This window comes from Coptis chinensis, chromosome 1 (assembly GCF_015680905.1).
Source record: "Coptis chinensis isolate HL-2020 chromosome 1, ASM1568090v1, whole genome shotgun sequence".
Taxonomy (NCBI): Eukaryota; Viridiplantae; Streptophyta; class Magnoliopsida; order Ranunculales; family Ranunculaceae; genus Coptis; species Coptis chinensis.
Genome location: NC_141456.1, coordinates 11,045,601 through 11,061,239, shown reverse-complemented (window position 1 = coordinate 11,061,239; position 15,639 = coordinate 11,045,601). Strand labels below are relative to the sequence as shown.

Here is a 15,639-nt window from a genome sequence, read left to right as displayed (position 1 = left end):
AGAGAACTAAAACACGGGGTGTTATAAGGACGCACGGGTCTTTAGTGATAGGTACAACCCACTGAACTATGGGGTTATAATCTGTGAGGCGGTGAGGGCATACATACATGGCGATCTGGATTCTCTAAACTGGTTTGTGAGTTCTTGAACTGTTGTGGCAAAGCGCCTTGTCAATTTGTGGGTAACAAGTGGCGGTTGTTTAAATTGAGCGCCGTGAATACCGTGATATAGGAGGTCACCGATATTATTGAGCATTTCTCGATAAAAACGATCTTTGGTGAACTTTAGCTTGCAAACTTCGAATCGATGTCGAAATGCTCGGATGGTGTGAGTAATGAGTCTTGGGATAGAAGACCGTTACTGTTGGTTGGGAACTTTTGTGCTAGGGGGTTCAGAGCATAGAGAATAGGATATGTGACCTTACTGGTGGGTACTAGTACACTATCTGAGTAATCTGAAATTGCATTGGTTGATATTGTATTAATATTACTATTTTGTTGTCTGTGCAGAGCTCGCATTAGAGAGGGAGATGAATCGGCAGGTGATCGAGAAGTTCGCTAGGTTGACTCGAACGGGCGAAACTTTCGGAGGTTGCACATTTCTTTTAGGAATGGGGAGGGCTCGCAATTAGGGAGAAGAGGGAAGTGCAGAAGAAGAAGGCGCGGGGGAAGGTGAGTGGTAAAGCATCGAGGAAGCCTGTGATATGGAAAAACGTAAGAGTGACTTGGTGACGAGGGAAGATAAGAACCGAGGCCGTGCTGGGTCGAAGCGACCCTCTGGAGGTGATGGTACATCTAGGTCTAGAATTGGGAGGGGTCAAGAGGACGCTCCGTTCGACTTGGATGACATCCTCTTTGAAATCCCTGAGTGAAGTCGCTTGCCAAAGAGGAAGGGTAGCGATCTTGAGGCTCGACCTGCCAAGGTCGCAAGGGTAGTTGAAACCACGCTTGGAGGTGGTTCGGGAGCTGGTGGGGAAGGGTGAACCTGGGGGAGGGAGGCTCGTAGTTCAAAGGCGAGGCCGATGCCCGACTTTAGCGTGCTGGGTGAGGAGACTATGGAGGTTGCTGGAGATACTCCCGGGAAGATGAAGGGGAAGGCTATTATGAAAGAGACTGGCAAAGGTCACTCCAGTGGTGGGAAAGATAAGCTGGAGCGCAATCTAATGTATGTGGATGATGTGTCTTGCAAAAAGCACTATGTGAAGAGGTCGGATTGTAGCTACAAATCCACACCTATAGCTGCTTGCTTGTTGGAGGGGATGACTCTGGATGGTGATAGGAAGGACTTGGATTCCAAGGAGCTGGAGTCGAATTTGAGGGGGATGGATAAGGCGTTGTGTCTGGTGAGTAGCTCCTGTATTATGACTTGTCTGCTTTATTGTGCTTCATGTTATTACTTGGTGTTAATGTGGTATATTGTGCGAGTTGTCCCAACTTATCGCTGGGTACTAGAAATTGAAGACGGCTGCTCAGTTTGCTGAGCTAGAAAAGACTGAGGTCGATTCGCTGCGGGATGAGCTCTCGACTCTTCGAGAAGTGGAGCAGTCTGAGAAGAAAGAGCTGGATGCTGTGAGGACAGAGCTTACTTCATTAACGTTGGAGAGGACATCAGTTGTCAATGAGTCGGTCGGGCTAAAGCATGAGGTGGACGACCTGAAGAACAAGGTGGCTACAGCGAATGCTTTTGCTGAAAGGTGCAAAACTACCACGCTGCAGGCGAAGGAAGCCTTCCTTGCCATTCATGCTGAGATAGAGGAGTTGGAGAAAAAATATGAAGATTTGCAGGAGGAATATGAACGTGGGGCTTTGGGTGTTCGTATAAGCTAAACACTCGAAGATGCTAGTAATGTTCCTGAGGTCGTGCCTCCTTCCAATACTGGTGAATTGGCAGATCATCCTCGGGCTTCCGGTGACCAAGATATGACCGTGACTGATGCAGCTGTAGCGACTTCCGGTGACCCGAGCTCTTCTCATGTGTTGGATGTCCTTCTCACTGAAAATTTTGATAATGTTGTTTAAAGATGGTTGTTTGAATTTGTGTTTGTATGTGGCCTTTGGCTTAAAACAATAGAGCTAGTTTCCTGGGGTAACCTGGGCAGTTTGTCTTTTTTTTTTGTTTGTGACAATGATGAACGACTTGGCTTCCTTGAATGTATTAGGGAGTTCAAGTAGTGATGACTGGTGGTTAACTGAGCTGGATTTCCTTAGTAGACTCAGTAGCTCGGTTAGTTTGCGATTTGCGGCTTAACCGTGGTCATCGGTTCGCTCATTTGCTTGTATGGGAAGCATGTTGCTTTACTTTGTTCAATGAGCTTTGCATATTATACGTCTGATTGCGTTTTGTAAGCGTGTGATTGTTGTTGCGACTTGTTGTAAGAGTGATATAGTCTAAACGACCTGTGAGTTTGTTGACCTGTCTTGCTTGTTATTCGATTTAAGCGTTGTAGGTTGCACATATCTTGAGGACGCATGGAGCGTTCTATACTCTGGAGTTATCTGGGCTACAGTACGTGTGTAGCACGTGTAGGAAAATGAGCGATCGGGAGATATGAAATGATGGCTGCCAGGTGGCGTCTCGATGCCATTATGACTTGCCTTGGGAAGATACGTTACTTGGGCATAAATAGAACTGTTTTGAGAATCTGAAGAGCATTTGCTCGTCTTCCTCTTCAAGCTACTCGGTTATTTTAGATAGTGTTTGCATTCTTTCCTCTACTGATCGCCTCAAGTACGTGTTTTTGTTGCTTGGTTCTTTGTTTGATATATAAAACTTTGTCCGTGTAGCAGCTTGCTGATCATTGGCTGTGTTTGTAGACTTTTAAAATGGCTAGACATCGTGAAAACACTACTGGTGGTAGTGAGGGGACGAGGGAAACTTCTCCCCTAGTGATGGAGGAGATGGAATTTAGACCCCATCCTCTGGGGAACCATTGTAAGCGTAAAGCTGATGATTCTAATTCTAGGAAAGGCAAGCGAGCCAAGGTGGAGGGACGTGGGTGACCTGGAGGTGTCGCGTTCAGGTTTCCAAGTTGTGGAGGGGGTGGCGATCTGGGACAAGATCACCATGCTGCGGCTGGCAGCTCGTCCCCACGTCGTGGTGATGTGGGGCGTAACTTCTTCTACATTAGGAAGACAGGGAAGAAGCGCATGGTGAAGTATTCTGATTGTAGTTTCCATTTAGCCTCTATAGCGAGCTGTCTTTTGGAGGGAATAGTGCTAGATGGTGATAAAGACGAGCTGGAGAGTGAAAGTTTGGAAACGACCCTGAAGACCACCGACGCGGCTTGTTGTTTGGTGAGTTTTCTAGTTGTATCAATTTATTGCGACATGAATGAGGACTATTAACAGTAACATTGTCCATGCAGTTTTTGGCGGGGTACAATAGGTTGAAGCGAACTGTTCTTCGTCCTGGTAGTGGCGATGGTGGCGTGGCTGAGCTGGCGAGGATGCGTGCTGCCTGGGAAGCTGATAAGAAGAAGCTGACGTCCCTGAGGAACAAACATCATGACACACTGAAGGAGAAGACTGTACTAGTGAACTCAATGATGGAACTGCGTAAACGGTGGCATCCGTGGCCGAAATGCACGCCAAGCGAAAGGTCAAGAGGTGGCATAAAGCATAAAAGGAGTATGATTGAACTTATGAAGATCATGTTGTGCTGGTGGAATTGTACGTGGAGCTACTAGAAGCGGGATCGGAAGTCGAAGAAACCGGCCGCGACTCGTCAGAGCACGCCGACCACGACGACAGCTTGCCAATGTAAAGGTGCGTTTTGGTCTTTCCTTTACATACAAAGAGAGAAAGGGAGAACGGATTAGAATATGGTTAAGACCGAGTTCGTAGAGGAGCGAACTGCCTACGTATCTTCTTTGATTCTGGGGGGAGAGAAGAATTAGGTCTGGCGTAGTTCATATGGGGAGTATTTATAGGTGATGAAAGTGAATCCTCACCCAACACGTGTAAAGAACAGCACAAATGGAGGATGAAGATTGTGGAGGCGTGTGAGAACTGTGCTTATAGGTCTGCTGTAATGATGGGGATTAGTAGCCTGGCTTAGTGGCTTGCGGCGGCAGTGGTCAGTAGCTGGCGGCAGTGATTTGTGTACGTGTAGCTTCATTCATGATTGCTTATAGAAGGTAAGCTGAGTCACGATATAGAACGATCTGTTTAATGATATGAATTGTTTTGGAGCAATCTCTTAGCTTGTTGATGCGATCTAGTAACACAGATCGGCGAAGTACATCAGAGATCGGTGTGGTATTTCCACCATGCTGAGCACGTGCCTGATATTCCTGAAGGAGAATATCACTCCCTCACAACCACTATAGAACCTTGTCCATTCTGCACATTCTTGAGTGAGCTAGCTAAGAAGCCAAACAGGCTCTAACCCAAAAAACTCTCCTCGTTGTATCCTAAGGAGACATTGGCGATTGAAGTGTAATGGCGCCATTTCCTTGGTCCACATTCTCATTGTACAAATAAAAGGGGAGGTTTTGGAATAATCTGGCCTTGTAGATATGAGATGAGAGTTTGGAATCAATGCTGTAGTTAGAGTTAATTGTTTGACTCACAATTTGCAAACTTCCATTTTTCCCCATCCGCATAAAGTTTGTGAAATTGAATTCTTGGAAGGAATGTGTAACTACCTTTCCTTGAGACGACTCCACCCATCCACTTGAATAGATAGACCTACTTGCCTTAGTCAGGAAAGTCCCATCTAGACCACTAAAGTTTGAAACCAAAGACACCGCAGGAGTTGGATTCTTGTATTCGATCAAATTTCCTTTTGTTTCCATGCTCTTATTGTCCAACCATATATGCAAATTCGCGTCAATGTACATACCACACATCCAAAGCATTTGTAACACCAAATCCAAACTTATGTTCCATTCCATCCAAAATTCTCCCCAGAAAGGGAGTAACTTCAATGTCGTAAGAAGGAAGACCAAATTAACCAATTCCAGTAATCGGTCTCCAAAGAGTGGATTAACCCCTCCGGTATAGATCACAATAAAAGGATAAACAACACCAACTGCCTTACCATCAAGACTGATCAAAACTTCTCTAAAAGGTCCATTCCCAGCCAAACCCGTAAGATTATTGGCAACTATATAATCATTTAAGATAATAGATGGGTTGCTGCTTCAAATGAAAGAAGATAAAAATCATCTTCAGAGAAGACCTGTTTGGAAGAATAAGAGATGTGGATTTTGGAGAATTAGAGATGTGGATTTTGGATGGCCACGTCTATAGTATGATTTATTTATTTATTTATTTTTGGTTTAAATCGTGGGGTTTTTAAGGTTTAGCTTTGAACACTTTTCGCAGTTTTTTTCTCCACGTTTCTCGTAATCTCCTTATCGACGTGGACACTCTCAGAGTGCTCTAAAAGAGACTGCTATTATATATATATATATATATATATAAAGATTGCATACATCGAGCTGTTGAGAAAATAAGATCATCCGTCCTTACATATTACTTTCATATTCTCCATATATCATTATCAGATATATTCAATCTCTAGGTATGTCTTTGAGGACCAGATTGAGTTCATTAAGGCATCGATTATGGATGGGGATAAGATATCTAGAAACAATCATTCTCAGCGTTTTTGTTTTCTTGGATAGTCTGAAGATACTGTTGTCTTATGCTCATGAATTTTAATTGGATTACTTTGTTTTTTCATTTGTTTTGTTTTTGTTTTTTTCTAATTTTTGCTGGATAGCGTGAAGAACTGACCAATGTGCCGCCAACTAACAATTCTGGGGACAACTGCTGAACGCCTGAACAGAAACCATTTAGAGTTTTACATTAATTACTACCTAATGATTTTTTGATCAATTCTTTGTTGTAAAACATAGACTGATGCTTTGTTGGAGACGAGCAATAATCAAATAACAAGATCCCAGTACAGTGGCAAGACGTTAGGCAAAGAACTAGAAACTTCATTTGCTTGCATGATGATCTATCCCCATTTGAACATGAAATTATAAAATATTCTGTTTCAGTAGTCCTAAGTCTTTTGTTATACCTATAGTGGCTAAGGGTGTCAATGGGTGCCAGTTTAACTGGAACCGGAACCGGAACCAGAACGGTGGAAAAAATTATGGTTACGGTTTCTAATTTTAAGAACCATTTAAAAATAGATACTAAAAAAACTGAACTATATAGAACTGGACCATAACCGAAACCGAACCGAAATTGAATGTTATTGTAATTTTAACAAAAAAATATCTAAATAAAATATATAAAAACACAAAATGTTCATTTATATATTACTAAATTCTATGTTTAGTGTAATATATATGTAGTTTTTATGATATTTAATATTATAAATAATATAAAAATATAGCTTACATCTTTAAATATATGTATGGTTTTATTTAATTTTCAACGTCGGCTCTGAGTTTCTGTTGGCCCGAAGCCAACTCTTAAAATCTTGCCCTATATGTGTCTATTGACATGTCAAAAACAAAAATCGATGCCTTTTTTTGCTTCGCGTTATTATTTGTTTTCTTCTCTTTTTAGTCGAATTCCTTTTTATTTTATGTAAGAAATAAGTTTTATGCATCTTTTGACTTCATCTGTGAAATTAATAGCAAGTGAATTTAATAATTTCATTATTAGACATATATAAGCTTCAATTAAACTTATAATTATATTGTTCTTATTAGTAAGTATATATTGCAAGGTGCGTTAAATTGTTACAGTAGACTCTAGTGGTGGATTGGTGGCCCCTTACTTTGTCAAAATAATGAGGGCCCAAAGTATTTGCTTGTGTGGCTTTGCCTTAGGGCTGGCACTGTTAATTTTATTATTGAATGACATAATTATTTATATAAATATTTAAAAAACGACTTGTTCGTGTAGTATTTTTGTGTATTTAGTACACAATTTTTAATAAGACCAATAAAAAATGTGTGTAAATAATGAATATCTTAAGAACCGAAATGAAAAACCGAAACTAGGAATACCCGCTAGAAACTAGTGGTTATGGGTAAGATTCTACAATTTTAAAACCAGAACTGAAACCGCAAAATTAAATGGTTCTTGGTTCTTACAAAACTAAGAACAGGACTAGAACTAGGAGACACCCCTAATAAGTGGTGTTATGCAGAGCACAAAGGTGGGCCTTTGCGAGTGACTTGAAGTATCATTGAAAACTTGTTACAGTCCCGCTTTTAAAAGTACATACTTAAATTAATAAAGTAACTACAAAATCTCAAACAACTCAAAACTTAGAATATAGTTTATTTGTAGACATATCTACGGACCATAAAAAATCATCTCTACAAAAACTCAGCTTGTTTGATATCCTATAAACCTAGGTGTAAACTATTAACTCTTCTTGATATGAAACTATGAACTAATCTCAACTAACTCATCAATAATTTATTGTGTATAATGTTGTATCACATAGTTCACTTCACTTTATTGATGTTTTTTTGGTTTCTATAAATTTGAACGACTTCGAACTTTATATTTATATAATAGGAATCGTGAGGAATTAATTGGAAAAATTGACATGCACTTGAGGCTTACACCGCGTTCAGGCTTACGCATCGCGTCATCAGGTAGTCAAACCGCGCTTTCACGTTTCGAAACATTGTTTGGTACTACAAGGTAGTATCAATGTGACGAGGGACTAGAGAATAGAGATATGATGATGGCTCTCTTCTGGAATCCTTTCCTAATTAATCTCAATTTCTGAAAACTGCTCATCTATTTTGCATACTCCAGTAAACTTTTTAAAGTTTAAACCGTGCTATTTCTGTTACTGGGACAAGTTGTTGAACACTGGTAGTGATCCCACCTAATGTTAAGTTTGGTTTTATCTCGTCCATCTATATCCGAAACAGCACACCCCTTGCTAACTCTGTTACAAAAGTTCTACTAAACCTTACATATATACTGTCATGTTAGGAATTAGCAATTTAGCGTACTCTAATGTTTAACCATTTTTTTACTTGCAACAGATTAACTCCACGACTTAGTTTTGCAAGTTCCACAATTTTCACTGGACGACATCTCTTACTATTTAAGAAGTTCAACCAACAAAATCTTAGAGTTGAGAGCTACATGGTACCTTCTGTTTCAAACGCATTGTATTCAACCTGCACACATGTTTCATACAAATGCTAGCTTATAACTAGTAAGAAGAACCATTGGACTGAGAGCACATTAACATGTTTATAGTTGGATGTAAATGTCCATAAGCTAAAATTATTATGTTCGACTCCTCACTTCCTTCAAAAACAGCTCCAAATTCTTGGTGGAAGACCCACCTTTACCAACACTTTTCATGGCCATTTCTTTCAGCTTTAGTGCATTTCCTTTAATCTCCTTGTCTCCTATAAGTTGATCCAATTTTCTCTTAATTTCATCCCTTGAAATGATCCCATCTTCATCTGGTTTAAGCCCCAAACCAACTCTCCAGATCTCAGTAATGTAAGTCGCATCAAAGAACTGGTCAGCAAAATATGGCCAAGATATAAAGGGAACTCCATTACTTACGCCCTCGATGGTCGAATTCCACCCACAGTGACTTACAAAGCAAGCAATGGAAGGGTGAGCTAACACCTTATGTTGAGGTGCCCAAGATACTATCTTCCCAATGTGGGACACTCTTTCTTGAAATCCGTCGGGGAATGTTGTAGCATGCCTACCATAGAGATCTGATTCTGACCTAAAAACCCACAAGAATGGTCTTCCAAGGAGTTCCAGTCCCAATGCTAGTTCATTAAACTGGCGCTGATCGAGTATTGCGGTACTTCCAAAGGCAATATAGATGACTGAGCCTGCAGCTTGTTGATCGAGCCAACTCAAACAAGTTGAGTCCTCTGGCCATAAGTTCCCAAGTTGATTGTTTGCGGGTAATGGGCCTATTGGCAGGAGTTTCGGAACCAATGCTATTGCGGCATGTTCTAGCTCATCAAATGTGTTGCAGAAAACCCAGTCTGCAGATTTTGAATGTTGGTTATTCCTATGTATAGTTTGGAAAATAATTTCTGGAGATATAAAATCACCCATGCAGTTCCACGTGAAGTGACTCGCTTTCATGGTTGGCATGGTTGGAGACCAGACAACCATTTCATCTTTCTTTGGAGTTCCTGCATTCAAGTCAGATAATTGTTAGTTGTCCATTCATTCATATTGAATACACTCAATAATATAATGTTAGTTAATTTAGCTTGTCATGGTTTCAAATCTTTTTAAAACATTGACTCAGGATGAGACCGGTCACCGGTGGCTAGTCCAGTGGAAACTATCTGCATTCTCGGCGATGTTTTTTTTTTTTCATAATGGCCCTGTTTGGTTCACCATTAAACACAGAAAAATGAAACCACAATTAGTTATCTCATTTTATAATCCCAAACAAGGTCCAAAGGTTAAAGAATTTCTCATTTCCATGTCTTCTCAACTCTATTTCTATTGGTTGTAGAGTTTCAGTATGTGCAGGGTTAAGCTGCATAAAACATTTCTGGTGGAATGTAGCTAGGTAAAGGTGCATGTTTCCAAAAAAAAAAAATTAAGTCATTACCATTTTCATCTATAATACCCATTTCAATTAGCTTTGGTATGTGGTGTAATAAGGCCTTGGCTCCTGCAGATGCAGGGAAGAAGACGGCCTGCCTTATTCCCATCCTCCTGGCAACTAGCAAGTGAACCAAGTGTTTTAGAATCTATACATAAATTTATTTTCACTTTTGCTCGCTTTTACGAAGGGTTGAGCCATATGCAAGTTTTAGTTGTGCAGCATGCAGTAGTTCAGGTCGATGTATAACCGGAAAAATACATGTTCTGAAGATTTAGAAATAAGTAAGGTCATTACCATTACCATTTTTATCTATGATACCCAATTCAATGAGCTTCGGGATGTGGTCTGCTAAGGCGTTGACTCCTGCAGAAGAGGGGAAGAAGGAGGCTATACGCATTCCTAACCTCTTGGCGACATCGACTGCCCATTCTACATCAGATATAATACATTCAATCTTACCTTTGTCAGTTGACTCAGTGTTCTTGATTAGCTTCTCTAACTCTGTAGGCAGAGTGCTGAGGACAGCATTATGTAACTTAGCTGAATCTTTCCGTTCTTTGGGGGTAAGACCGTCTGAGATGGAGGCCAGATGAATATGATCAAGTTGTTTTCCATCCTCTGGCAACGCTCCGACTAGCCTAGAATGGATGTCCTCTGTGTTCACGAATGTTATCCTTACACCTCGTTCAACCAAGCAATATGAGAGCCTCATTAGAGGCATGACATGACCTTGAGCTGGGTAAGGAACAACTAGCACATGAGGTTGGTCACCGATAGTTGTCATCCTTCGACCTTTATCATTACTCGGTATGACTATCTCGTTTCGAATGTCAAACTTTATACTTTGAGTTTTGATTGATATACAAGATATTTGAATGACATCTTTTTGAATAAGCGAGGCATCTTTATCGGTGTTTTTTATTGGTGGAAGGATTCCCTTATCTCTTCCTATGTCTTCCTTTCTTCTAGATCATGACGTTATTGTATTTTCCTCTTGTGATTGATTGATGAATTTAAACGGGCGACTCTGTTTTAAAATATTTAAAGGGAAAAGGAAATCAAAACAAACAAGTGTAAGATGACAAGAACTGAGCTCAGCGATTAACACTTTACCCATCATGTGCAGTTCAAAAGGAAATGAACATTAAGGAGTTCATGCTGTCACAAACCCACAATGCCCATTCACCTCTAGGAAATCAAGAATTCTCTGACGCCGAACTAAAATATGAAGTCTGTATATTCATCACCACTCACCAGAAGTCCAGAATCGATTCCCATAACAAACAGACAGCACTGAACCCAAATAAACCCATGCTAACAACTGTATCTTCTGCTAGGAATTTCCTTTGGGATTCAGAATGTTAAATGCTCAATGAAATTCTTAATTTCTAATGCACTGTGTAACCTTTGTCTTCGTAACGATAACTGGTAGTGGGTCAACATAGAAAGCCCATCAACTTAAAAAACCACTACGGGAGATTTCCAGACAGAATCACTCATCCTGTTGCTAAATGACAATCAGACAATCAATCACAGACTAAAACTAAAGGAGCAAAGCAGATGTGATCAGTTGTAGAAATAAATCATGGCGCCTCGGATAAAAATGCAGCAATCCTATTCAACATTTCTTACATGGTCAATGCCAAATCCGAAAATGACATTTTGATTGAAAATCGTGCACTGCAGTTCATCACCTTCAATTGAAATACGAAGTGATTAGAAGTCTATCAAAGATCTCAGAATGAAAGGAGACTAAACAGCTACAGTTGAGAAGCAGTTGAGCTTGTTAATTTTGTATTCTGAAGTCGGCCTCCTTTTCTTCTCTTCTGTGGATGTAGAAAGAAAATCCAAACAGGTCTTCTCTGACTATGAGATCATGTTTTCACTGAAAGGTTGAACAGAAGGTGCTACTGTTCCAAATCTACAGAACACATAGTGGCAGTAAGAAATGAACTCATGCTGTTGCAGCTAGAATTAGATCGTTCTTCCCCCAACTAGGTAAAGACATGATCATACAATCATCCATGTCAAATGCCGGTAGCGGATCCATTTGGCAGCAACATGGATACCAATGGCCAAGGCTGCAACCAACAACGGTGCTGGAAGTTTTCTTACTGTAACTGTGGCTTCAACTTCTGACTTCCCTTCTGAGAGTTTCTTTGAGTGATAAGATATAGCAAGAGCTACATAAGAAGTCATCACAACCACTCTCAACCAAGGCTGGCCAACGGCCGATAATGCAGCAGCTACAGGCAATGTAGATGTAACAACATCCTTCTTCTTAAAAAACCACGAGAAACTGAATAATCCCATTAGAAGAAGCCAAAAAACCAGCTCAGGAATGTAGTCCATCACAGCAGCAAAGCCAATTATTCCAGCCAGAGTGAGCATATAAGGTTGGCTGTTTGCAGAGTCTGGAACAGCTGCTTCAGCAATTGCAATCAGTATTGATACGAACACAATTATCACTGTTAACTCCTGAACAGGCGCTGCTGCTACAATGTCAGAATATATCCCCCGAATACTGTAGAAAACAGTCTCGACAAACCTGATCAGACTAGTAACTGGAGTGCCAATAAAATAGAAAACAAAGGCTAACACAAATTTCGAGAGATAACCCATGAAACCAGCAATCGCCAGAGCAGCTTTTTTCCAGTTAGAAAGTTCCCACAGCACTGTTCTCCACGCGTAAATCCCAAAAGCTAAGGCTGCACAACAATGGCAAGTCCACAAAATCTAAGATTCGTTGAATAACCAATTCCCTTCTTTAAAATCACAAGTACAAGTAATGCCACTCTTCTCAATTCTTACTGTTAGTCTTCTAACCTTGTGGAATTGAACATAGTAATCTTTAAACACACCGATTTTCCAATCAAAATTAGTGTCAGTATTTCGACAAATATTGCTTCTTAGTTCAAATATTTTGACATATTATAAAGTAAATGCACCTTCTCAAATACATAGAACATAAATTAGAGCAAATATAACTACATTTCTAAAACCCCAACACTTGATAAACCCTGATAAGTAAGAAAAATTGGACCATACCAACCAACCAAGGCCACCTAACTGGACGATCTGGAGCTTCTTTAGTTAAGTATCTAAACCTCTCAGGCATAGTACTCTCTCCTCTACTTTCATCAACTTCCTTCTTTCTCTCTCCCCCTTCTCCATTCTCAGATTTACAAACAAAACCCATTTTTTTATTGAGTAAAAACCCATGGGTCTTTAAGGAAAGCCCAAGAAATGTGTTGGGCTTTGAAGATTGGGTTGTAATTGTTGGATAAGAGGGAAGACGACGAAGAGAATAGATTGGTTTTTGAGATAATGAGTGTAGTGGTGGGAAAGTGACAAGGAGTTTAGTAGCTGATGAAAGAGCTACCGCCATTTTTTTTCAGCTTTGAGGAAGAAGAACATATTTTGGCCAAGTTTGGCAGTGTTATCAACATAGTACAAAATGTCACGAAATATCGAGATATATATAAAGGTTAAAGGTTTTCAGCTAGTCAGCTACCAGCATTGATATTTTGCGAATTGTTGAAATTTAAGTAACCTGATATTTTTTTGGCACTATAGTTTCGAATTTCGATATGCAATGGAAGCGTACATTTAAGTGTGTGAGTCGTTCTTGAAGCATACGCCTCACTCGTCGGTAGTGAAAAATTTTAGACCATCAATTAATTTTTTTTTTAGACATCAACTTTAACTTTAAGTTGTATTGATGTACCAAACTAGCCCACTCTTAACATTTTGTTGGAAGTACTGTAACTTGTAAACTTTTGTTTATTAATCTATCAATGTAATGATTGTGAATGTATAAATTTACATGAATAACATAAGTCTTGGTTCTTACCTTTTAAGTTGGAATGAAGAAAGGAGATAACTATTGATGGTGGAAGTGGCTGCTCTTGATGAGGTAGAAGATGTCTATTTATCCACTTGAGAGAATATTGCCTAAAGATATGGAAATTGGAACAAGCCAATATAGTTCTCTGGGTGGCTTTTATAGTCATTGAGGGTGTGTAGGTGGTATGAACAGTGTTGTGTTGGGTTGTTTGAGTTGACATAAAATGTAATGATGGTAAAAGTGTAATGATTGTAAGAGCATTTGCAATGCAGGTGATAGTTTTCCCCCCCTCTATCACCGCCACCTCCTCACTTTTCACCCCCCTTTTTACCAACCCGGTGATAAACAAGGTGAAGCTGTGCAATGCAAAGGTGATAAAAAACATCTCGGACGGGATGTTAGAGTCCGTTTGGAGTTTTTTTGATACGAGACGAAATGTAACATCCCGTCTGATATTTTATAACGAGACAGAATGTAACATCCCGTCTGATGGCTCAATACCAACAGACGCGAACAGGCTCCATTTTCACTTCCTTTCCAGCCAAAATTTCGATTTTGAAGCCTCCATTAACAACCTTTTCATACAAAATTCCATTGATAATGACTTCTCAACCCCCCAATCCATCCCCACCAACCTCATCACATGAAGAGCATTCCCAATGGTTTGGAAAGGTTAAAATTTCCAAAAAAAAGGGGCAAAAAGGATCGTCGTCGAGAACGCGTAATGTGGGCGAGGAGGACGAAATTGAACTTGGGTTCAATTTTCCACCGTGTTGTGAAATCGAGGAACACCCACCATTAGCAAGTACATCGGTCCGACACGTAGCAAATCGAGTGGCGGAGTCTCAAGTAAGTTTTTGATTTTTTTTTTTATGTTAATTATTATTATTTATGTTAGTTTATATCAAGTTTGTTGTTGTGTAATTAGTTTGAATTTGTCACATTGTTTTAAAAAAAAATACTTGTAATTATATCGTATTGCGTGCGTGTTTGTTGAATGTAGGAAGTACACTTATGGAAAGTGCGTTGTGCACTTTCAAATGTTGTGTCGTGGTGGCGTTGTATGAAATAAAAAACGGATCCTAATTTTGTCCGCGTTTCGACATTATATCCGCCACACCATTTGGGAGCTTTTTAAATTCTAATTTGGGACAAAATGATCAGGCGTTGTTGTTTGGGATAGTTGAGCGGTGGTGGCAAACTACCCACACATTCCATTTCCCATGGGGTGAGCTTGGGATTACCCCTCTTGATTTCACAATGCTCACGGGTATCCCAATTGGTTATGGAGATGCCGTTCCTTTTGATGAAACTTTAAAGGTTTTTACTACGACAATGAGTTTCTTTGAAGGTTTTGATTTGGTTGAAGATGATGAGCAAGACGAGTTTTTGAGATTATCGGCTGAGCAGTTTAAGGGAGGAGCTATAAATATGAGTTGGTTTACTTGAGATATTTGAATAGACTCAAGGAGAAGCCGAAAGACTATCATATTGGTGAGGAGTCGATCCACGGAGTATGTACGTGCCTTCCTCTTCTACTTTGTTGGTGCGGTATTATTTGGATATGCTGATAGTTATTTACGATCGGGTGGATGGCGCTGTCTCGGGCGTAGAGAGGATGTGGGATTATGGTAGGGGTCAATCCATCTTGGCATACCTTTACCGTGGCTAGACCCCTTGAGTTGAGGCGAAAGCCCGCTAAAAGGCAATTTCCAGCGGCTTTGTTTGGATTATACCGGTAAGTCTTATTTATTAAGTTATTGTTTCATTTCATTTATTTATCTAATTATTAATGTTGACATGTTTATATATATATTGATATTGTATTTTATCTATTGATGGCAGTATTGGTGGTATGAACATTTTCGTGTGATGCATCCTGTGTTGAAGAGGTTGGAAGAGGATGAGACTCATGACCTGATTCCACGTATTCAAGCATGGGGGCTTCATCGTAAGGAGGGGTATGGGGACCTATCGCGATAATATTCATAACACTTTCGCCGCCAGATTGAGCTTTTAGGAGCTACCCAAATTGAGTGGCAACCCGGGCGAGTCCTTCATCTTTCGGACCCTTATGCGGATATTCGGATGTTCGAGAGAACACCGAAAACCGTAGACTATCATATATGTGTCATAGAGCAAGGTTTCTTTCTCGGTGAATGAATGATACTTATAGGGTCAGTCACTGCATGGTACCTTGGGGACAGATGTTGGCGGCAAGTATCTGGAGAGATTGTTATACCTTACCCACC

The 15,639-nt window shown here is 40.1% G+C and overlaps 2 protein-coding genes and 1 pseudogene across 4 annotated transcripts; all 3 read right to left on the bottom strand.

The window, feature by feature from the left end:
• Positions 1 to 4,193: 4,193 nt before the first annotated feature.
• On the bottom strand, positions 4,194 to 5,961 carry LOC147522091 (peptide-N4-(N-acetyl-beta-glucosaminyl)asparagine amidase A pseudogene; annotated as a pseudogene).
• Positions 5,962 to 8,092: 2,131 nt separating this feature from the next.
• LOC147522090 (UDP-glycosyltransferase 83A1-like) lies at positions 8,093 to 10,540 on the bottom strand. 3 transcript variants are annotated; one of them, XM_086590924.1, is made up of 3 exons: positions 9,841 to 10,466; positions 9,544 to 9,657; positions 8,093 to 9,112 (listed from the first exon to the last, which is right to left on the bottom strand). In XM_086590924.1, the coding sequence occupies exons 1-3, from the start codon at positions 10,322 to 10,324 to the stop codon at positions 8,229 to 8,231; spliced, it is 1,482 nt and encodes a 493-aa protein (XP_086447050.1). In that variant the 5' UTR covers positions 10,325 to 10,466; the 3' UTR covers positions 8,093 to 8,228. The 3 variants fall into 3 exon arrangements, with proteins under 3 accessions (XP_086447050.1, XP_086447054.1, XP_086447056.1); XM_086590928.1 differs by lacking the exon at positions 9,544 to 9,657 and having other exon boundaries at positions 9,841 to 10,540; XM_086590930.1 differs by lacking the exon at positions 9,544 to 9,657 and having other exon boundaries at positions 10,000 to 10,464.
• A 563-nt stretch (positions 10,541 to 11,103) lies between these two features.
• EMB1923 (embryo defective 1923) lies at positions 11,104 to 12,971 on the bottom strand. Its single transcript, XM_086590933.1, has 2 exons — positions 12,589 to 12,971; positions 11,104 to 12,248 (listed from the first exon to the last, which is right to left on the bottom strand). Exons 1-2 carry the CDS (start codon positions 12,926 to 12,928, stop codon positions 11,551 to 11,553), a joined length of 1,038 nt encoding a protein of 345 aa, XP_086447059.1. The 5' UTR covers positions 12,929 to 12,971; the 3' UTR covers positions 11,104 to 11,550.
• Between the last annotated feature and the right edge of the window lie 2,668 nt (positions 12,972 to 15,639).

What these genes read in the sequence shown, in the direction of transcription:
- EMB1923 (XM_086590933.1), bottom strand. Translation starts at nt 12,928, where the DNA reads ATGGCGGTAGCTCTTTCATCAGCTACTAAACTCCTTGTCACTTTCCCA. An exon ending in TAGGTGGCCTTGGTTGGTTG is followed by an intron (nt 12,249 to 12,588) that starts GTATGGTCCAAT and finishes ATTGTTGTGCAG; the next exon opens with CCTTAGCTTTTGGGATTTAC.
- LOC147522090 (XM_086590924.1), bottom strand. Translation starts at nt 10,324, where the DNA reads ATGACAACTATCGGTGACCAACCTCATGTGCTAGTTGTTCCTTACCCA. An exon ending in GGGTATCATAGATAAAAATG is followed by an intron (nt 9,658 to 9,840) that starts GTAATGGTAATG and finishes TTCACTTGCTAG; the next exon opens with TTGCCAGGAGGATGGGAATA. An exon ending in GGGTATTATAGATGAAAATG is followed by an intron (nt 9,113 to 9,543) that starts GTAATGACTTAA and finishes ACTTGAATGCAG; the next exon opens with GAACTCCAAAGAAAGATGAA.